The sequence below is a fragment of the Orcinus orca genome, chromosome 7 (genome assembly GCF_937001465.1).
Source record: "Orcinus orca chromosome 7, mOrcOrc1.1, whole genome shotgun sequence".
Lineage (NCBI taxonomy): Eukaryota > Metazoa > Chordata > Mammalia > Artiodactyla > Delphinidae > Orcinus > Orcinus orca.
In genome coordinates, this window is record NC_064565.1 from 26782922 (window position 1) to 26807191 (window position 24270).

The following is a 24270-nucleotide window of genomic DNA, read 5'->3' on the forward strand; positions in this document are numbered from 1 at the left end:
AAGTGTACCTTAATAGACAGTGCTTCCCTAGGTTACACTGACCCTTAGAGTGTTTCACCCTTCATTTCTTCCTCTCAGCCCTCCATACCCCATCTGCCTCTTAGAGTTGTAAAAGCTAAATAGGGAATCCAACAAATGCCTTATCCCTCCATTCAAAGTGGATACCCTATCTGGTCTTCATATAAGTTCTATTTTCTGTCTACCTTCCGAAATGTGGATTTTGAAGCGAAAGAGGAACAGAGAGAAATTATGTAACACAGTATAAAAGATACAAAGTAGATTCAACACCAGTCATAAGGAGCTTATAATGTAAAATAGACTAGATAAATGAAAACTGAGACCATAGAAGAACCATAAGAACACAAGTGTGAAGAATATTACAAATGTGTACTAAATATGAAAATCTTATAATGACGGTAAAAACTATTTTTTATATATACCTGCAAGCATGGCTATGGTTCACATGTAAACAGATAAAAACAGTCATGGTAAAAGATATATTTAACTATAAATAGATATCTAGAATTTCCCAATGTGCTCTTATGGCCTTTGAGGCATCTGATTTAAAATTAAAAACTGCAAAAAACAGTGATTGATTCAATTCTTTTTTTAAAGCCCAGAGTATAAGGATTTTAATACCTCTTCAGGTCTTCCAAGTGCTGGAGTTCCTGTAAGAAGAATGGCTCGTTTGGCTTTCTGTACTACTGGCAATAAAATCCTGCTGCGAGTTGCATTTCTGGACTTCATGTAGTGTGATTCATCTACAATAACTACTTTGAAGTTCTGATTATTCAGTGCATCTATCAAAGTCTCTGCATCTGTGGTTAAAAGACCATAACCCAGAACTGTCACTTTGCTGGTCGATATTCTCCTAGAAAAGAAAATCCATGTACTTTAAAAATATTTTAGTAACCAATTTATCATTAAAAAAATACATTTCTTTGGGAAGAAATACAGAGGAGAAAGAAGAGGAAAAATAAGAAGAGATGGTACTACCGCTGAAACCCAGTATCTCTTAAGATTTTACCATCTTCAAATATGACAAATCAGAATCCAAATTTTAAATTTGGTTAACAAAACCAAATTTTTGGTTAACTGGTCTTTGGAATATTTTGACATCCAGGTAGCCACATTTACTAGGATAAGTACATTACTTTCTGAGAATATTTGCTTCCATGCACCTAGAATCATGCATAAAAAAAGTAGATACTCAAAGATTAGTTAACTATTCAATGAAGCCTTCCCACAAACAGGATAGCAGTGTTTTTCAGCTGAGGTGCTGTTGTGATTTCGAGCAAGATGATACTTAGTATTACAGGTCTGTCCAGAACACTTCAGGGCATTTCACATTCTTGAACCCTCCCATTAAAGGCCAATAGAGTCCTTGTCATTTTGACAACAAGTGAGGTCCTGGCCCTGGGGTGACAGAGTGTGGGGAAAAGAGGAGGAGGGTACCACCTCACACAGAGACACATTGGGCTAAAGTTATCTCTGATCTTTTGGACTATCTCTATAATTCACGTATCTATAATATTCTTTATCAAACTGTAATGAAATTATTCATTTATATATTTATTTCCCTTATTATATCATAAGATGGGCTGAGGACAGGAAATGTGTCTTTTTCAGCTTTGTATGTACAATGCTACGCTCCCAATGAGTTTGTAGAATGAAATAATTATACAAATAAATGCATTAACAATAAAACATATCACTCTTGTGTTTTCTATATCACCAGTGAAAAACACATGACAGTGTCAGTCTTCTGCAGTTCTCTACTCTCTAACAGAAAAGTCAGATCTCCTAAAGAGCCAGTACTAACATGAATTTTTTTTTCTTAAGGACAACTACATTTAATTCCTGGATAAATCTACTTAATATAGAGTCTTAAGAATTTCCTACTGTACTCAAATACCAGAAAAAGCTGCAGAAGAAAATTTTAGGGTTAATATCACTTAGATATACTAAGAGCAATATACAGAAGACAAGGGCTTCAAAGGTCACTGTAGCTGCTATCCTGCCACATCTTGACTAGTGGACAGTCCAGGAATAACTGGCATGACAAAAGGAGGTATATGTATTTGCAGTAAATACATGTTGCCACATGTTGCTATATACCTAAAGCTGTTTTCTTTAAGTACCTGGAAGACATTGGGTAAGTTTTTCTGCCCTTAGCTAACGTCCTGCAGAAAAGTTACACTGTAGGGTTGTAGTACTATCAAACATATCCCAACTATTATTTAAATAAAAATACTAGCCACTATTTAATCGCAATATATTTCCAAAATAACAATAAAAATTAGAAGACCTAAATGCTATTAAAAATGATAGAGGAGAAATATTTTAAAAATACTTAAATTTAACTTTTAAATAAGGTATAGCCTACAGAAAATGACTATAAAGGCCTTAATAAATTCTACATTCTCTAAATTCTTGTCTTAAATTTTATGCAGTTTTATTGTAAGAGAGAAAATTTATAATTATTGCATACATTTTATTTTGACCATGCAAATAGGGTCTAAATTTTCTTCGGCCCAGGAAGACATATTTCATTGAATTAGAGTTCCAAGGTTGAAAGAGAAAAAGGCTGCCATCTATTTTATCTGGGTCCTCCTTCCACATTCACAAAGGCCACCTTTATTTCTACAAACACTCTTTATGTTTACAACCTTAGAGAATACAATATAGTAGAATACTACCACACACGCACAAAAAAATCTAAGTATTAACATTTATTTCTAGTAGGTACATCGTTTTTTATTTGTGGATGAGAAATTGGTAATTTTCAACTTCTGAGAACATGATAATTTGCATGATTCACCCAGAAACTCAGTGTAATAAATTATTAATATTCAAATTGATTGGTTTATTCAAATTGATTGGTTTTTTCCAATGGCTAGAAAACAAAAGGAGAAAAATACAGTAGCTATACTATGACTGATTTTTAGAGTAAGGACTTCAAATAACCACAAAACAAATATTTTCAATATAGAAAATATTAAAATTATAAATTAAAATAAAAAAGTAAAATTGCCTAACATTAATTTTCAGTTATACATAAAACTTGCATACTAACAACTTAGAAAGCAAAACCAGCCATAGTTGCTGATAATAAAAGCTCAAAATCTTCAAGTTAATCCTTGAAAAGTTGTAAAATTTGTTTTTCAACCCTAAAATAGTCTGCTTAAAGTAAATTAAAGGTATATACAGCATAGGTATATTCATATATTTTTAAAGCATGTATACTTTACATTTACTTTAAAAATATACCATAAAGGAGCTTATGACATCAAATACACAGTTGGGTTTTAGATAAATAATTCATATTTTAAAGTGTAAAATAAAATTCGCCATATTACTCTCTTCATTACAAATTCTGTGATAATCTCATTCTAAACATGGCTATATGCTGAATACACACAGGAGGGCTTTTCTTTTCTTAAAGATGAAAAAGTTGTTCTTACCCAACATCAGTTTTATTCTGGATAACATTGATTTCTTCTGGACCCAGCTCTGGGATCCATTTCTCTATTTCTTCTGTCCAAGGGTACCTCAGAGATGAAGGGACCACGATTAAAAGTGGCCATTCCTCCTTATAGAAGTAAGCGATGCCAATTGCCTGAATAGTCTTTCCTAGACCCATCTAAATTAAAAATAAATAAATGCTAAAATATTTTGAAAGAAAATGTTTATCAAATATTTTATTTAAAAGTATTATCAAAATAATTTTCCAATGTAAAAATCATCTGGATTACACAGTTAATAAAGAGCTCAAGATTATCATGACATTTAAAATTTATTAAGAAAATTATATTATTTTCAAGTCATTTGTGATTGAACTTAGAGACAAAAGGACCACTAATTTAAAATAGTAGTTACACTGGTTTCAAACAAGGTTCTACTGTATAGCACAGGGAACTATATTCAATATCCTATGATAAACTGTAATGGAAGAAAATATAAAAAGAATATGTATATATGTAACTGAATCACTTTGCTATACAGCAGAAATTAACACAACACTGTAAGTCAACTATACTTCAATTTCAAATATCAAAAAAATTAGTTATACTGATTTCATACAACTTAATTTTACAAAGATGTATGTGACCATGTATAATTCTCCTCTTGTAGAACACAAGAGTAAATACCTATACAGTACAATATCATGTAATTTTAAAGCTAGAATAAGTCCTAAATAATGCACATTTTACAATAGAAGTAAGTACAGAGAGGTTAAACTATTTGTTGAAGTTCACAGTTAACTGGATGAAAAAGTAGTATGAAAGCCCACATCACTGCTGTCTCGATTGTTTTCACAGTTATATCACACTGCCCGATCTCTAAGCTGTTCCCATTTAAAAACTGGTTACTAAATGAATGTCTATAGTGGTTTTGTTCATAATAGCCAGAAACTGGAGACAACCCAGATGTGCTTCAACTGGTGCATGAATAAAAACTGTGGTAAATCTATACAATGCAATACCATCTAGCAATAAAAAAGGAACAAAACTGGTATAGACAATCTTATTTACAAAGCAGAAACAGACACAGACGTAGAGAACAAACGTATGGATACCAAGGGTGAAGGGAGGTGGGTGGGATGAATTGGGAGATTGGGATTGACATATATGCACTACTGATACTATGTATAAAATAGAGAACTTCCCTGATGGCACAGTGGCTAAGAATCTGCCTGCCAATGCAGGGGACATAGGTTCGATCCTTGGTCTGGAAAGATCCCACATGCCACAGAGCAACTAAGCCCGTGTGCCACAACTACTGAGCCTGTGCTCTAGAGCTCGTGAGCCACAATTACTGAGCCCACATGCCACAACTACTGAAGCCAGCGCGCCTAGAACCCATGCTCTGCAACAAAGAGAAGCCACTGCAATAAGAAGCCCATGCACCACAACAAAGAGTAACCCCCGCTTGCTGCAACTAGAGAAAGCCTGCGTGCAGCAATGAAGACCCAACACAGCCAAAAATAAATAAAATAAAATAAATTTATTAAATAAATAAATAGTGTTTGTTCCTTTAAAAAAATAAAATACAATAGATAACTAATGAGAACCTACTGTATAACACAGGGAACTCTACTCAGTGCTCTGTGGTGACCTAAATGAGAAGGAAATCCAAAAAAGAGAGGATGTATGTATAGGTATAGCTGATTCACTTGGCTGTACAGTATAAACTAACACAATATTGTAAAGCAGCTATACTCTAATAAAAAAAAAATCTCAAATGCATTTTGCTAAGTGAAAGTAGTCAGACCCCCAAACTAGGTACTACATGATTCCATTTTTATGTCATTCTGGAAAAGACGAAACAACAGGTACAGAAAGCACACCCAGGGGCTGTGGGGTGGGAGGAGGACAGCAGCATGTGAGAAGATCTGGGGACTAACTGAACTGTTCTGTATCTTGTGGTGGCAGTTACATGCCTGCATGGAAGAACTCATGGAACTGTACACTAAGAAAGGTGAATTTAGAAGGGAGGGATAAATTAGGAGTTTGGGATTAGCAGATACACACTACTATATATAAAACAGATAAACAACAAGGACCTATTGTATAGCACAGGGAACTATATTCAATATCTTATAATAACCTATAATGGAAAAGAATCTGAAAAAGAATGGATATATACATATACATATGTATAAGTACAACTGAATCACTTTGCTGTGTGCATGAAACTAACACAACATTGTAAGTCAACTATACTTCAATTAAAAAAAAAAGTGAATTTACCTAAAAGGGTGAATTATACCTCAATAATCCTGTCTTTGCAAAAAAGTAGTTACTATTATGAACCATGAGAAAGACTAAAAGACATAGACCCTGCTTACAAGACTCTTCAAGGAGAAAAAAGACAGAAACATAAAACAATTTAAAATAAGTTTTAAATGCTGAGTGAAATGAAAGAAAAAAGAGAAAAATAAAGTTGTGGACTTTTAGCAAGCTTCCATTATGGAAACATGGTAAATGGAATGCAGGAAGTGATTTTGTTTCTGACCTGGCATATAGTAAGTGCTCAGACATTATTTGAAGGTATGAGTGAATGGATGACTAAATAAAAATCAAGGACTTTAAATTCTCTGGGACAGGCAAGACCAAGGCACAGGAAAGGTGTTTACGATTTTTAACAAAAGGGAGGAAGGTAACTGAAAAGTATTTAGTCCAAGAGCAATTATATTTTTAGTTACCATTTCAAAGTTTTGAGGCATAACATTCAAGTACAGAGTCAAAACAAAGTCTAAAAGCTTTCAGTGTTGAAACAAGATGCAGGTGAAGATAAAACATTTTTTCTACCTAGTATTTTAAGAGTAAAATTGAGGATAAATTCGGCAGGGCTTGTTAACAGGTTAAGGTAACTTAGGAACTGACACACACACATACACAAAGCACCCTACATATTTTATTATAAAATTAAATAATTTAACACCTTAATATTCTATATCTCTTTCCAAGAAGTAGCACACAACCCAACCTTTAGGCCTGCAGAGTCAAATTTAAGATTCACCTAGTGGTAAATCTTAGCCCTAAGAGAAAAGAACAAGCTTTCACATAACTTAGTTTTGTAAATCCGAACCAAAGAGTAATTATGCACCAATATAGAGTATAATGACTGATATGTTTCCTTGTCCTCAAAACCTGCCAATCCTCAGAGCTGAAACCACTTAAACAAAATTCTGGGACCAAGTTAGTTCCAAGGCAGTAGAAATTTAAGAATTATAGATCATCACCTGGCTTGAGATCATTAGTGTTGCTTCTTTCCTGCAACAACTCTGACCATGAGCACAGTTCCAGGAACTGAGCCATGGCCTTATTTTGTGTGTGTAGACCATACCACGAACCTGTGCCCTAGTTATGAGTCCCTGGTTTTGCTTCCTTCCATGATTTCATCACTCATTTTCTTAATTTCAATTTCTCTAGAAATAGGGGTCTGTTTTGCTTCCCTGATATCCTGGGAAATAGGATTCTTTCTCTGGGACTCAGATTCTATCACCAGGTCCTTACCTTTTGCTTGTTGCTAAATTTACTTAGTGCCAATCACCTGCCTACCTGGACTTTGGTGCTCTTCACTTAGTGTGACTAACAGTGTTCTGTGTTGGCCTGCCAGGCACCCACTGATAAACTAGTTTCCAAAATTTCCTAATATTGTCTGCTACTGAGATCAAGGATGTAGGTCTTTCCAGATACTATAAAACTCTTATCAGAGGAAAACACAGGCAGGACACTCTTTGACATAAACTGCAGCAGTATTTTTTTGGATCTGTCTCCTAGAGTAATGGAAACAAAAGCAAAAATAAATAAATGTGACCTGATTAAACTTAAAAGTTTTTGCACAGCAAAGGAAACCATAAAAGAAACGAAAAGACAACCCACAGAATGGGAGAAAATATTTGCAAATGATGTGACCGACAAGGGATTAATTTCCAAAATATACAAACAGCTCATACAGCTCAATATCAAAAAAACAAACAACCAAAGCAAAAAATGGGTGGAAGATCTAATTAGACATTTCTCCAAAGAAGACAAACAGATGGCCAACAGACACATGAAAAGATGCTCAACATCACTAATTATTGGAAAAAGGCAAATCAAAATTACAATGAGGTATCACCTCACACTAGTCAGAAAGGCTATCATCAAAAAGTCTACAAATAGTAAATGCTGGAGAGGGTGTGGAGAAAAAGGAACCCTCCTACACTGCTGGTGGGAATATAAATTAGTGCAGCCACTATGGAAAACAGTATGGAGGTTCCTTTAAAAACTAAAAATAGAGTTACCATGTGACCCAGCAATCTCACTCCACAGCATGTAACTGGAGAAAACTCTAATTCAAAAATATTCATGCATGGCGATGTTCATAGCAGCACTAAACCCAGTAAAAAAAACCAAGCCAGTCTCCTTTCCTTGTTTTCTCCAGCTATTTTCATACCTGCTTAGGAGCCTACCCTGCTCTCCCTGGAAAGCAGTATGTGAGTAAATAAACTTTTTCACATCCTATTGACATCTGTGCGGCATCATCATTCTGGACATCTGAACCAAATTTTGGGTGAAAGAGTCCATTCTGCCTCATTAGGGTGACAACAGCCAAGGAAAGCCATTCCTCAATATACATCAATAAGCAGGCATTGTGAGCTAAATGAAAAGTTTTCCTTGAGTTTCGTTAGCTTGAATGAAAAATCTCAGAATCTGATTAACTTGGAATCACTGAAAAGAATGAATTTCTGAATCTGCATACCTGATTCAGGTATCTGATTTATCTGAAGATAATACCCTATCCTGGTTGGAGAATTCACCTAAAAAATGAAATTCCCATTAGTTTTTATCTAGTTATTTTTCATGGTAACAACCCCAAATCTTCTATTCATCATCTCTTTGTTAAAAGATCATGTAGTTAAATGACTAATGGTGACTTCTACAAATTAGAAAGATAATCAGTTGCTAATGTTCTTAGGTATTTATTTTTTAAATATTTGCTGTTGATTTTTCCTTTTTTGGGCACCATCAGAAGATAAAGTTTGATAGGACAAACTCTAACAAAACATGATTCCAAATTAAAAAATAAAAGTATATTAGTGTAATTTCATGTTCCCATTAAGGAAAGAAATTATACATAGCATAGAATAGCTGAGTTCTAGATAAAATTTATCAATAGGAAAATAATTGGCTTAAACTACTTTTCCCCTAGAAATAAACTTTTTAATTATGTACGTATAGGTGGTTCAAAGCTCTGAGCTCTAACTACCACAGAATCTGTTAAAGTGGAACCGTCCAGTGTTTCATAATGATTAAGCCTAAATCACCTATTTGGAACAAAAGCCTTGACTCAGTAATAATACAACTGTTTAGGTTAACTACATAGGAAGAATTAAAAAGAATACATTAACTTCAAGAGAACATTTTTTCAATATTTTCAAAATAATGAATCACTATTATACTGAGGAGAACAATTTTAGGTTTTCTAAATGTCTTTCCATAAAATTAAGAGCAACTAAATAACAATGATCCTAACTGACACATTGAATTTCAGTTTCAATTTTTTGTATTGTGATGGCTTTTATACAGCAATTGTATACAAAAGATGCCTGCTGATTGAAAATTTTTTGAAACTAGAAATTTTGCCAATTTTACAGTTATAAGCAGCTTGTGGATTGTCTTTAGAATAGGTGGCCTATTTGTTCTAGAAGATACCCCTTTGGAGGACTTTTAAGGTATGTAGATTTTAAATCTTAATGAGGAACTAAATTAAGTAAAGAAACCCACATAGAAAAATGTTAGACTGAAATCCTATGTTCTATTATTTATCATTGTTAAGGAAGTGTATGTTTTAGCAGAAGTATTTAAATGTTCTTAATTTTCTTTCCTATATAGAGGTTTAGATGGTATATCTGAAAATTATTGTTTATTCTTAAAGGGGAAAGAGAGAAAGAGAGAGAGGGAGAGTGTGTGTGTGTGTGTGTGTGTGTGTGTGTGTGTGTGTGTGTGTGTGTGTTCATTCATGTGCTCTTGTCTCACACGGGACTAGGAGCAGGAAACAGACCACAGGAATATGGACATACAGGCCTGATCTTCTCTTTACTCAAGAATGAATAGGCTATGCTTTGGGAAATGTGCTGTCACACTTCCCTGATGGTCTGGCTCTTCCTCATGGATTGAAGCAAGCTTTCCCGTGAAGGAAATACACTAGGATCATGTGAGGCTGGAAAGGAAGTAGGCCTTAGAGGGCAGCAGGACAGGGCAGAAATCTTCTCTCTCTAAAGACAAAGACACTGAGTTGAGGCTGAAGCACTTGAGTGAACTCGAGTAGGCCTGTACTCCAAAGCACGGTTCATGATGCCCATGAGAGGGATAGCAAAAAGTGAAGCAGTGAGAAGCCTCTGCAATGGACAGAGAGGCTGGATCTGAGCAAATGTGCTTGAAGAATACTATTTCTAGTATTAGCAGTTAACTGCTACACCCTTAGTGTTGTAGTTTTATTCTAACCAAGTCTCTAGGAAATTTTATTAAAAGTCACAGCTTTACAAATGGGGTAAAGTATTATCAACAGACAAATCTGAGTAAAGAGTATAGGGATGTTCTTTGTACTATTCATATTCCCACAACTCTTCTGTAAAGACGAAGTAACTTTCAAAGAAAAAACTGGAAAAAAAAAGTTACTGCTCTATGACCTATTGTCGGTTGTGCTGAGAGGAAGGACAAGAGGGCTGTCCTATATTTTAAAAGGAGTGGCCAAGAAGAAATGCTTCTAGACTATTCCAGACAGTACTAAAAGGAGAAAAACTTCTGAATTCTCTTTAAATTATTTTAAAAAGTCAGCAAAACATGGGTACTAAAACATGAAAGGCAGCACAAAAGATAATCAAAGATCAATTTCACATGTGATTATTGAGAAAACACTTTAAGGAGACTAAGAATATAGAATTCAGTAGACCTTTAATAGAATAAATAACATGACCAAGAGGAGTTCAAGTACAGGAATAAAAAAACTTTTCAGTGTAAGAGAGTCTGTTACTATAATTCACAACGTTAATAAATCAAAGGGAAAATGTCATATGATAATCCTTAGATGCTGAAAAGGCAACTAAAAAATTTGACTTTAATTTTTGAGAAAACTCTTTATTATTAACTATTACTAAAAGGAAAATCTCTTCACATTAGAAAAAAGTACGTATCTCAACCAAAAAGGCTGTACCATGTTTAATGGAGAAAAAACGTTCCCACCAATATCAGAAACAGGAGAAAGAAATGACAAATATAAACATTAGAACAGATGGGCAAAAAGTGTATTAGTTGCAAATAATGTGACCACGTACATAGAAACCAAAAGAATTAATAGAAGAATGATTACTACTATTGGTAGTAATACCTAAGTATCACCTAAAGAATTTTGGTAAGTGGCTACTTCCAAATTATTATGAAAAAAGTCTGGTCCTTCGAAGGAATATTCAAAACAGAGCAATGAAACAGAGGAGAATGTAGAAGCAAGACATATATGGGAATTGAGCATGTGATAAAGGTGGCATTTTGGGGGAAAAAATGGTTTATTCAACTAATGATGTTAGGAAAATTAATTAATAAAGGAAACCAGAATATATTGCCCCAAAATATGCCTCTCTGACATAAAAATTATTTTGAGCTGAAGGCAATTAAGAAGTACTAAATGCAGAAAAAACTCCCTCCTTCCCACCTAAAGGCAGGAAATAAATTTTCCTTTTCCTGGAGACAGACTCTTATCAGTCCAGGAAGGCACCAGAGGAATCTACAAACAAACTTAGTTAAACTAACCCTTATCTTCCTAGTTACATTTTCACCATTTACTACTCCTAGCCCAAACTCCTTTGCCTGGTCAATTCTTCACAAATTTATTGTCTGATTGTCTGAAAGGTATAAAAACTTCCTGCTCTGGTCACTTCTTTGAGTCTTCATTCTCTTGTGATGGCTCTCATGTATATGAAAAAATTCAATATAATTTGTATGCTTTACTCCTGTTTATCCGTCTTTGTCAGTTTACTTTTCACAGCCAGCCAGGGACCCTAAGAGGGTCAGGGAAAACTTTTTACTCCTCTACACTAACCACTTGGAAAAATAATACAAGTAGGTCTTTGCCTCACCCCTCACTAGAAGTCAATTTCCAGAAAGACCAAATATATATATACTGGGACTTCCCTGGTGGTCCAGTGGTTAAGACTACATCCTTCCAATGCAGGGAGCGTGGGTTTGATGCCTGGTCGAGGAACTAGGATCCCACATGCCGCATGGCATGCCCCACCCTCCCCCCCCCAAAATATATATACACACTAAGAAGTAACACATATAAAAGTGATAGAAAAAAGATGTGTAGAAATAAAAATAAAAACAGAGTAGACATTTAAATTCATTATATCAAATCCAAAAAGCATAAAGGAAAATACAAAAAGAACTACGTGGAAACCAAAAAAAACCCAGAATTGTAATACAAATGACAAAAGGCCAAGTTCCTCAATTTATGAAAAGTTTCTACCAGAAAGGAGAAAAAAAAAAAAAAAAGGACAAACAATCCAATAGAAAAATGGAGAAAAGAACTGAACAACCCACTCACATATGTAAAGTACGTTCAACAACCATCAAAAGATGCCCAAGGTCACTCATACTTAGGGATGAAGAAATCAAAACTTTGAGAACCCATTTTTTCACCTACAGAATAAGATGAATAAAAACTAAAGATTTGATAACAGTGTTGGAGCAAGTTTGGAGAAATTTACACTTGTACACTATTGTAGATATAAATAGTGATTTGACCATCCAGCAAGTCCAATACTTTGACTTTATTCAGGGATATACTTGCATAGTATGCTGAATCATTAAAGAAGAGACCAGTTAGAGAAATTATGGTACCTCCATACAATGAGATATTATCTAATCATTTAAAAAATGAAATAGATCTATATGCTGATATGGAAAGGCTGGTAAGTCATAGGCTGCAAAATAGTATATGGAAAAGAAAAATAGTATGGTAAATAGTATGGTAAATATGATCCAGTTAGTATTGAGAGAGAGAAGGGAAGAGGGGAGAAAGAAAGAGAGAAGGGGGGGCAGGAAGAAAGGGAAGGAGGGAGGATGGAAGGAACTACTGATAGTGTTACCACTGGAGGGAGGGCCTGCAGGGGTAGGACCGGAAGGAAAATGCTGACTTTGAGCTCGTATTAAGTCTTCTGTGCAGTGTACATATCCCGTCTGAAAAAATATTACTTGGAGGGGGATGGTAAAAGACAGAGAGAAAAGTTCTTTTAAAAATATGCAAGAGGCTATTCGAGAAGTACCAATTTTTGAGTATTAAATTTAAGTGTTGGGCTTCCCTGGTGGTGCAGTGGTTGAGAGTCCGCCTGCCGATGCAGGGGACACGGGTTCGTGCCCCGGTCCGGGAAGATCCCACATGTCGCAGAGTGGCTAGGCCCGTGAACCATGGCCACTGAGCCTGAGCGTCCGGAGCCTGTGCTCCACAACGGGAGAGGCCACAACGGGAGAGGCCACAACAGTGAGAGGCCCGCGTACCGCCAAAAAAAAACCACTTAAGTGTTTATGCCAAAATCTGGTCATCAACTGTGACCTTATAACAAAGTCAGTCTATTAAAGTACTCTGACATTTAGGTAGGGTGGGGGGTGGTGGAGGAGGGAGAGGAATAAGGAGAGGGAGCAACATGAATTGAACGCACATATTTAAGTGCAGAATGAAAGAAGAACTCTTCCAAAAGAAATAATGGTAAAACTCACACGTAAGGAAAAATGAAGAAGCAAAAAATATAGAAGCCTAGGGTTGCATGATGTCTCATCCTATTTCTGCTGATGATAAGGTCGAGACTCAGAGTAAGTCACTTTTCCTAATATGTTTGGATTTTCAATCTGTAACAGTGTGGAGGCTATGTATTATATTACTCATTTCAAGGGAATAAGTGGGAAAATGTATAAGGAATAATTTATGTTTCCTGGGGAAAAACAATTTCACTCAATAAAAGAAAGAACAATCGCAATGTTTTGAACTACAGAACACAGAAAGGAAAACAATGAACACAGACTATAATATTTTAGAAGAATTTTGAGTTATACGTGTAATGCGGGCAGCAATCTGTCAAAATCTTCTGTGATGTTCATTGAAGGGTAGAAGAATATGCCACCCCAAAATATGCCTCTTTGGCATAAGGATTACTCTGTGCTATATTTTTGAGAAATAGCACACACAGGAAAAGCTATGAAGATGAAGTAGAAGTTACCCTTTTGAAAGGAAAATTTATAAAAGAAAACTCTATTTTAAGGGCATCTCCCTCTCCATACCTGGAATAGAGGGATGACTCTTAAATTACAAGAAACTCTTACCAATGAAGAAGGCACTGACAAATCCACACAACAAATCTTACACTTGTTAACCATGCTTTTCCTGGAAACTTCCTATAAAATACCTCCTCCACCCCTGGCCCCTGCCTTATTTCCTTTGTGTTTAGCTGAACATGGTATTTAAGGTGGTGGCTTGGGCCATTTAAGGAATTTTACTCATGTTTCCTAGGTATCTCCCCTGTATACATGTTAATAAACTCCTGTTCGTTTTTCTCTTGCTAATCTGTATTTTATTACAGGGATTCTCAACCAAGAATTGAGAAGCGTAGAGGAAAAATTATTTTTCCTCCTCTACATTCATATTTAATCTTAAAATGGTCACAAGATAGTAAAAATGAGGTAACTATGATGTAACAAGTTCAGATGTATATGTATTACCATTCAACCATTACTACTCCTAAGGTACAATTTGAATTAATAAAAGATCATGGGGCTTTCCTGTTGACATAGTGGTTAAGAATCCGCCTGCCAATGCAGGGGACATGGGTTCAAGCCTGGTCCGGGAGAATCCCACATGCCACGGAGCAACTAAGCCCGTGAGTCACAACTACGGAGCCTGCGCTCTAGTGCCCGTGTGCCACAACTGTTGAAACCCACGCACCTAGAGGCCATGCTCCACAACAAGAGAAGCCACTGCAATGAGAAGCCCGCACACCACAACGAAGACTAGGCCCCCCTCACCGCAACTAGAGAAAGCCTGCACGCAGCGACAAAGACCCAATGCAGCCAAAAATTAATTAACTTTTTAAAAAAGTTCATGATAGAATAATACAGATTGATAATGCTCGATAGTTCAGAAGTAGATGTTCCATATATTTTTCATATCTTAAAAAATCTGTTTTGTAATATTAAAATCACATGAGAGGTCTTCCCTGGTGGCGCAGTGGTTGAGAGTCCGCCTGCCGATGTAGGGGACACGGGTTCGTGCCCTGCTCCAGGAAGATCCCACATGCCGCGGAGCGGCTGGGCCCCGTGAGCCATGGCCGCTGAGCCTGCGCGTCCGGAGCCTGTGCTCCGCAACGGGAGAGGCCACAGCAGTGAGAGGCCCGCGTACCGCAAAAAAAAGAAAAAAGAAAAAATCACGTAAGTGAACTCTAATAAGATTCTTTACATTTTCTCCATATGTATTATAGGATTAGTGCCTTGGCAATTTCTTGAACATGAGAGCCCAAAACAACACAAAGAGCACAATTATAGATGCTTAGGGGAAAAAAAAGAAAGAAAAAAGGAAAAAAAGAAAACATGATCCAATCTTTTGGTAATGTTCTAGGTTCTTAAAATCTATTATACTTATGAATCATTTGGATATTAGTTAAAAATTCAGACTCTAAGGCACCAAATCCCCAAATCCTGACTTGAAAGAACTGGACTTTTAAAATAAGGGCCCCTAAAGCAATTCTCATGGGGATAGCTCTCAGGCTGCATTTTGAGAATAACTACTCTAAAGATTAAACCTTAGAGAAAAATATCTCAGAGTGCTTTTGCCTAATTTTTTGCCATTTTCTCCCCAGGAGAAAAAAAAGAGAAAAACCAAACTTAACGTTTTCAGGATTTTATTCTTGAACTTCTTATTAATTGCTGGAGAACCTTGTTCCTTAACTGATTTTCAACTCCAATTCTAAGGCAGTATAAACACAGTGCTTTCTATTTCGCTATATAGTATACAGAATAACTTAAAAATATATATATCTTTATTGGAGTATAATTGCTTTTAGAATAACTTTAACAAAAACAGAATTTGGCTTCTAACTTCATAATCTATTTAGATAAACTAACAATTTAATAGAAAAAGAATTTCAGAAGTTTAATAAAGGCTCTGGAAAGGATTCTAATTTGTGTATTAATTTGATCATCTGTTATTTCAGGTAAGCAAAGCACTATATTTAAGCCATTATAAACAAAACTGTTTAACAACTGGAGGAATAAATAACTTACATCACTAAAATTTCTAGTTGTAATGAACAGAGACATCAAAAAGAGTGCATTTAAGGAAAGAAAAATGTATGAAAAATACAAAATTATCCATGTTGTATAATAACGCTATGAATATGCTGATCACAAATGTAAACAAAGGAGTCTTTCAAAAGTATATGAAAACAAGGACTAAGAAACAAAAGAAAGACAGTGAACATTTGCACTTGGCAAATTGATTATTGCCAATAATGATCAGAGATCAACTTGACCAGAGATTTTATAAAAGAGAAAACGATTCTTTACTTGGATAGTGTAAATAATTACAGCATGGTGTTTTATATCCTTTTTTATGTGGTAACACTATAATTAATTTGAAGACAACATCAGAATAAAGAACCTCATGTTGAAATTCAGACAGTATATTAAAATAATATTTTCTTCATTTATATAATCGTGGTGGAAGTGAAGTAAATAAATAAGGTCACCACTTATTTCTGACAAGAAGAAAATTACTTTTGCTTTCAAAATAAGAAATCAAATGCAAATCAATCAAAAGATTCAGAGAAAAAATTTTACGAGGTTATTAGAATGTTTTCAGTTGAACTAGTACTTGTATTAATCTGTCATTCTTGTGTTGACACATAGCAATCACTTTAGAACCATTAGAAAGAAACTGAAATTTCAATCCAGTAATTTTAAAAATGTAAATTAAGCAATGTCAGAGATTCACTACTCAAATTCAGAACTGAGACCCATTTAAAATGGGTCATATATTATAATACAAAGGAAGTAAAAAGGAAGCCTTCATAAGTTTTTTTTAAGAAAAGAATAATAAATGGTTACATAAAATGAAAAGCGAACAAGCAAGAAGAAAAAAAATGCTAACCACATCTTCTACCACTTGCCAAAATGCCACTACTGACTAAAAATAGAGCCCTACTGAGTTGGGTAGATAGCTGTCAAAGGTTAAAAAGTAAAGGATGATCATCAAAGACTGGGATTAGGCATTATTTACTGAAAAGGAAACAAGAATGTGAATCCAATAAGGCTGCAAAATCAATTTGTCATTCTAAGGAAAAGACATGGAATGCTATCAAAAATAAAAATTGCTGTTTAAATTGGCTTAGGCAATAAAGAAACACTAGGACTATTAAGAAATAAGAAAGAGAAAACCAGGAATGTTTGTAAACATTAAATACCTAAAAATTAATTTTTGTATGTTTAGAGAATATTTAAAGAGATGATTTTGGGGGCTAAAAATCAACCAACCCACATCAAGATAAAATTTCCTGGGTCCGAACTATAAAGTCTTTCCCTCTAGAGTGGAATTTGTATAGATTGTTTCTGTATTAGACAGAGTTACAGATAATTTCTCCTACAATGCAATGTCACATGAACCCCAGGGAAGTATTATATAGCAAAGTGAAATATATTTGGTTTCTAACATTTTTATTGGATAGGGATGTGCCTTGTTTTCCCAATATAACTAAATATATTGTAGAATAACTTCTGTGATCTTTCTCTTCCTTTGTCTTCTACTAGAACTAATAATGGCTCCAAATTTCTTAAATGAATCTATATACAGAATATGCTCAGAAGTGCACAGCCCGTCAATTATTATTTAAGGAATTCAATTTTACTCCATAAAAAGAAATGAGATATGTCAAAATTATGATAATGGAATCATATGCTAGTCACAGTCCTCATTTATTAAATATTATCTATGTCAAAATAAAAAATTGATTCTCGTTTTTTTTTTTTTTTTTTTTTTTGCAGTACGCGGGCCTCCCACTGTTGTGGCCTCTCCCGTTGCGGAGCACAGGCTCCGGACGCGCAGGCTCAGCGGCCATGGCTCACGGGGCCCAGCCGCTCCGCGGCATGTGGGACCTTCCCGGACCTGGGCACGAACCCATATCCCCTGCATCGGCAGGCGGACTCTCAACCACTGCACCACCAGGGAAGCCCCTGATTCTGGTTTTATGGAACCAGTTGACTAGAGAAAATGTATACATCTGAACTTCAGAAATTTTAGTGAAAATGTTATCTAAGAAAATTGTCTTATGACACAAATTCAAATTGGCTTTAGAATCAAAATAAATGTTACTTGCAAAGTATTAATAAGTATAACAATAAATAATAAAAGTTAATTTATACGGAGAAGTTGCATATGTTAAGATCTAACCTGGGCTTGGCTTGACTTTACGAAATGCTAGTGATGTTAAAAGTAGAGAAAACAGTTCATTAGATTCATTTGAACACTCTGTCATAAACTAATAAGGTAAAGAAAATTTAAAATACTATAAAAATGTTGGAATAAAAAAGTAATGGGGCTTCCCTGGTGGCGCAGTGGTTGAGAGTCCGCCTGCCGATGCAGGGGACACGGGTTCGTGCCCCGGTCCGGGAAGATCCCACATGCCGCAGAGCAGCTAGGCCGGTGAGGCATGGCCGCTGAGCCTGCGCGTCCGTAGCCTGTGCTCCACAATGGGAGAGGCCACAATAGTGAGAGGCCCGCGTACCGCAAAAAAAAAAAAAAAAAAATTAATGAATGTTAGGAATTAATGGTAAAATTTTAAAAGAAACTCAATTGAAAAGTTGATATATTATGAATAACCTAAAATAGGGATTTTAAATAAAAGTGTACTGAAAAGTGAAGGAATAGCTGATATTACTTCATTTATTTTTTCTAATGTTATTTATCATTAATAGCCTCAGTACTAATATTAATAAAAATATATAAAGAGTCATTTCATTTTATGTGTAAACTCACTTAAGACAGGGAAGCAAAAGGCCTTGGAGTAGCAAAAATGAAGACTAACTAAGAAGCAGACACAGGCCAGAGGTTAAGACTCCGCGCTGTCACTGCAGGGGGTGCAAGTTCTATCCCAGCTCAGGGAACTAAGATCCCACATGGCGCACGGCACAGCCAAAAAAGAAGCAAACACGTAACTTAAAACAGTCTAAGAGATTTAAGTAAAGGGCCTAACTTGTCTCAGTAGTTGATAACTTTGAGTAACTAAAAAAAGGTTAAATTGGGCTTCCCTGGTGGCGCAGTGGTTGGGAGTCCGCCAGCCGATTCAGGGGACACGGGATCGTGCCCTGGTCCGGGAAGATCCCACATGCCGCGGAGCGGCTGGGCCCGTGAGCCATGGCCGCTGAGCCTGCGCGTCCGTAGCCTGTGCTCCACAATGGGAGAGGCCACAACAGTGAGAGGCCCGCGTACCGAAAAAAAAAAAAAAAAAAAAGTTAAATTATGCTTTCAAATGTCATGGCAAAAAAAACTGAATGCCTCGCCGTTCTATAAACTTTTACTCTCTGGAAATATGTCATTTACTATAAAACAACAGGAAAATATTATCATTGTTAAAAAATATATTGTAGGCAGGAATTCCCTGGTGGTCCAGTGATTAGGATTCGGTGCTTTCACTGCCATGGCCCGGGTTCGATCCCTGGTTGGGGAACTAAGATCCTGCAGGCCACGTGGCGTGGCCAAAAAAATAAATAAATAAAAATTAAAAAAATAATATATATATATGTATATATACAAATGTGTATATACATATAGTAGTTTAATTTTCTTTCTTTTGTTAATGCATTAAGTTTATTTACAAACATATTTAGTATGTTGAGTTTGTTGAATTAAGAAAAATATATGCATAACATGAGAGTTGTGAAGTTAAGTTTTACTTGGGGGAAAATGAAGACTGAAGCCCGGGAGACAGCGGTTCAGATAACTCTGAGAAACTGCTCCTGAAGAGGTGGGGGGAGGAGCCAGGATATATAGGAGTTTTGCAACAAAGAGCAAGTAACTGGGACGTCAAAAGACTATCTTAAATAAAGAAAACTAGATATCTCAAGTTAAGGAACTTAGCGCTTTTCTACGTATGGAAAGATCCAAGAGTCTGGGCTCACAGAAATCATCCCTTTGATGTGCACCTTAGCTATCTGGGACCTGTATTTTCACATCCTGAGTTTCCTCAGGGCTCACCGCAGGGAATGGCTGCAGTCTGATGGCTGCTAGATGGCAGGTATTCTTTTCAGCCCCGAGTTTCCTCAGGGCTCACCAGCTCACTTTGGAGGGCTGCAATCACTGGTGACTGTGACATCCTTTGTTTATTGATATGGCAGGAAATATTCCATTTATAAATATTCCATTCCATTTATAAATATTCCATTTATCAAGTTCAAGAGTCAGATCTTTTTTCAAAGAGAGTGCACCTCTTAAAATACTCCTTTTCATATGTGTTTCATGGATTATTTTTTAAGCAGTTGGTGTCTTACTACAAAGAAAGGTTCAGCAAATCCAGATCCAAAGTACAAAGTGATCATAAGTAGTAACTGCTACTTGTTTTCCACTAGAATAGTAAATACTTCCCTGGACACTCCTCATAGTGGCTCCTACGCACCACAGGGGCTGTGAACCTCCAGACAGTCTGTCCCAGCACAGCTCTGTCGGAAACTGTGAAAGGCACAAAGACTGAAGGTGGAAGAAATGGAGGTAGCACACCAAGCCTTCCTTTCCTCACGACCTTGTTCCCCTGTGTCTAGTTTAACTTTCTGAATTAACTTTATAGCTTGAGAGAAAGAAAATATGATTAAAACTTGCAGAGAATGCCAAAGATTGACTCATTCTATTGAAAATTTTTGGATCACTTATGAATAAAGTTAGATAAAGGTTAAGAAAGATACATACTTCACATCACTGTAACATAGAAAAAGAAGACACTAAAGAATCGAGAAAAGCAGTTTTTAAACTTTTAAAAAGCAATGTAAGCCATTTTCAAATAAAACATTACACAGAAACTCAACATTTATCAAGGAGAAAAAGTGAGGCAGCTGTAGCTGAAGTAAAGCAGAAACTTCACAGCCTCATACCCTCGAGTCTCAACCTCAGTTCTGTGAAAATACAGTTCACAAACACCGGAAAGTCAATAAATTCGTCAATTTACCTTTTTTCAGTGCTGGCTTTATACTTACCTCTTCTGTAAGACTCACCTTAAATCTACCTCCTTTACAAAGCATTCTGACTTAATCAAGCTGGAATTAATGTTTCCTTCCACAAAAGTACCATGGAGGTTATATTGTAAACTTAATTTCCAATATTTCTAGTAGTCTACATTTTACATATATCATACAGAGACACACACTCCACAACCTTCATTTCCTGATTGAAAGCTTCTCAGATCGTGGACATGTTTCTTAATCTATATTCATAATAATTTTTCAAATAGAAGACCCTCAATAATATACAGGGGTAAAAGGTAGGTTAATCAATGGCTAAAGAAAAAAATGTTTAAAATCTTCTAATGTAAAGAAATAAGACTTGGATTGATAACAATCCCTAGCTGCTATCTGTGAAAAGTCTGGAGCAGAATTGTTGTCCAATTCCCAGTGCAGATGTGGCCCCTTAGGGCTGTTCAAGTTCTGTGGAAACTTAAGTCCATTACTTTAAAAAAAAAAAAAAAAAAAAAGCAGATTATGGGGTGATAATTAATTTTAACCTCCCCTCCAGATTTTAAATAATTTCTATCCCATTAAGAACATTTCAGTTAATAAAAATTGGTGAGGCAGGAACGTTTGCAACATCCTCCTTACAATGTACTTGGAAGTATTACTATATAATAAAAGTGCCTTAGGGTGACACAATGGCATTAGTGCTTTGTGCCTTTCAATGCTTATGTGAGTTATAAACATTATATTCCAGGAAGATGCTTTGTGTCTGACTCTATCTGGGTACAGTTTAACTCACCACTGCTGTCCCCTCTGCATTTCATTTTGAATCTTGTCCAAGACTATGGAGAGAACATTGCAATAGCCCAGCTGTGCAAAACAGCAGGAGCCCTGAGCAAAATTACATCATTCCCTAAAGAAATCAGGGTAAACTTCTTTAAAATTGAAAATGAAATCAGTTGCATTAGTATTACACATTTCAAGTGTTCAAGATAAAAACATTTCAAACTGAGGATGACCAGAAGGAAGCAAGACAACTCAATGCTAAACATTTGTTTTTTTTAAGTTGATTTTCTTTTTCTTCTTCTTTTTGGCCATACAGCGCGGCATGTGGGATTAGTTCCCCGACCAGGGATCGAACATGTGACCCTGGCATTGGAAGCACAGAGTCTTAACCACTAAACTGCCAAGGAAGCCCTATGCTAGACATTTTAATAGTTTTTTTAAAAAGACCCCTGGGCTTCCCTGGTGGCGCAGTGGTTGAGAATCTGCCTGCTAATGCGGGGGACACGGGTTCGAGCCCTGGTCTGGGAGGATCCCACATGCCGTGGAGCAAATAGGCCCGTGAGCCACAACTACTGAGCCTGCACGTCTGCAGCCTGTGCTCGGCAACAAGAGAGGCCACGATAGTGAGAGGCCCGTGCACCGTGATTAACAGTGGCCCCTGCTTGCCACAACTAGAGAAAGCCCTCACACAGAAACGAAGACCCAACACAGCAAAAATAAAAAAAAATTAAAAAAAAAAAAGACCCCAACCTCCAAATCCCACTTAGAGGAATCTTTTCTCCATTATCTCCATGCCACAAGAATAATTGGAGGTGGGTGGTAGTGGACATAATTTAAAGTACTGGTGACTATAGACAAGATGTCCCTTTTGTTCAGATAAAGAGATGCTTATCTGAGATGAGCCCAAAGGTCTCAAACCAACAACAACAATTAATGAGACAAAAGAAGTTCTCTCTCTTTTTCTCTTATTCATTCATTCAGAAGGCATTAACTGGAAATCTACTATTCCCTAGACACTGCTACCTAGATATGGCTTGAGTCCTAGGAGTTCCAATCTTTGGGAGAGAACCAGTAAAGTACACTAGAACATGATTCAAACTAAAGTAGACGTGAGAGCACATAGGAACCAAGAGGCTCAAAGGCTGGTGATACAGAGGTGATACAGATGGTGACACAGAGGAAGTGATATTTGAAGAGGGTTTTAAATGATGCTTTTGTTAGGTGAACTTGGGGAAAGATGGGGACACAAAAGGAAAGGAATTAATCAGAAATAGAACAGCATATATAGAGATAGCAAAGCTTAAAAAGTCATGGTGTTTGGGAACAGAATAGGGGAAAGGAATATCTGAGATATATTCCTCCTGTTCCTTACGTAAGTAATCTCATGAGAAAAGTATTATTACTCCCAAATGTATATAAAGAAACAAAGGCTCAGAGAGATTAACCTATCTAATATAACATTTATAATAAGTGGTAGATATTATAATAGGTAGGGAGATGGAAGTGTCACTAGAATTGATGCCAGAGAAGGGGAGAAGAGAATAGAAGACACAGGTAGCGACTACGATGTAGTGCTTTACTTTATAGGCAACAGGGGGAAATGGGGAATTTGAGGAATACAACTCTAGCAGCAGTAAAGAGTAGCTATTTTCATTTGATTCAGCTTTGGCCTTTGTAAAACAAAGGGAACACTTCCTAACTCATTCTACAAGGCCAGCTTTACCCTAACACCAAAAACAAAGATATTATTTTAAAAAACCCAAAAAACCTACAGATCAATACCTCTCAGGAACACAGATGTGAAAATCCTCAACAAAATATTAGCAAACCAAATCTAGGAATGTATAAAAAAGAATTATATACCATGGCCAAGTAGAATTTATCCTAGGTATGCAAGACTGGTTCATCAACACTTGAATGTGAATAAATGTAATCCATTACAACAATAGACTAAAGAATAAAAAAATCATATGACTTTATCAACTGATGCAGAAAAAGCAGCTGACAAAAACCAAATCCCAATCATGACAAAAGCTCTCAGAAAACTAGGAACCCAGGGGAGTTTCCTCAATTTGATAAAGAGTTATCTACAAAATACCTACAGCTAACATCATACTTCATGGTGAGAAACTGGACACTTTCCTCCTAAGACTGAGAACAAGACAAGGACGTCTTGTCTCACCATTCCTATTCAACACTGTTTTAGAAGACCTAGCTAGTACAAAGAAAAGGATACAAAAGGTATATAGATTGTAGATATGATATTATATATAGAAAATCCAGAAGACTCACCAAAAACTGTGAGGGCTAATCAACATACCCAGTAAAGTTGCAGAATACAAAATCAATATATAAAAATCTGTTGCATTTCTAGTCACTAGCAACAAACTGTCAGAAAGAGAAATAAAAGGAAAAAACCCTGTAATTGCATCAAAAAGAATAAAATACCTTGGAATAAATTTAACCAAGGACGTGAAAGACCTGTACACTGAAAATTATTAGGACATTGATGAAAAAACAGAAGACATCAAAAAGAGGAAAGATATTTCATGCTCATGGAGTGGAAGAATTAATATTGTTAAACTGTCCATACTACCCAAAGCAATCTAAGGTTCTATGCAATCCCTATCAAAATTAAAATGGCATTTTTCACAAAAATAAAACAATCATAAAATTTGTTTGAAACCACAAAAGACCCCAATAACCAAAGCAATCATGAGAAAAAAGAACAAAGCCGTAG

At 36.0% G+C, this 24270-nt stretch overlaps 1 protein-coding gene and 1 pseudogene across 7 annotated transcripts in view; both read right to left on the reverse strand.

The window, feature by feature from the left end:
• The window catches only part of ZRANB3 (zinc finger RANBP2-type containing 3), a 264853-nt gene that overhangs the window by 118401 nt on the left and 122182 nt on the right, over positions 1 to 24270 (reverse strand). For all 7 annotated transcript variants that reach the window (XM_049712663.1, XM_033420297.2, XM_049712662.1 and 4 more), the window contains 2 exons: positions 3465 to 3643; positions 640 to 871 (listed from right to left, as the gene is read on the reverse strand). In XM_049712663.1, coding sequence (XP_049568620.1) covers positions 640 to 871; positions 3465 to 3643 — 411 coding nt within the window. The remainder of the gene's footprint in view (positions 1 to 639; positions 872 to 3464; positions 3644 to 24270) is intronic.
• LOC117199724 (cytochrome c oxidase subunit 7C, mitochondrial-like) lies at positions 19564 to 20816 on the reverse strand (annotated as a pseudogene).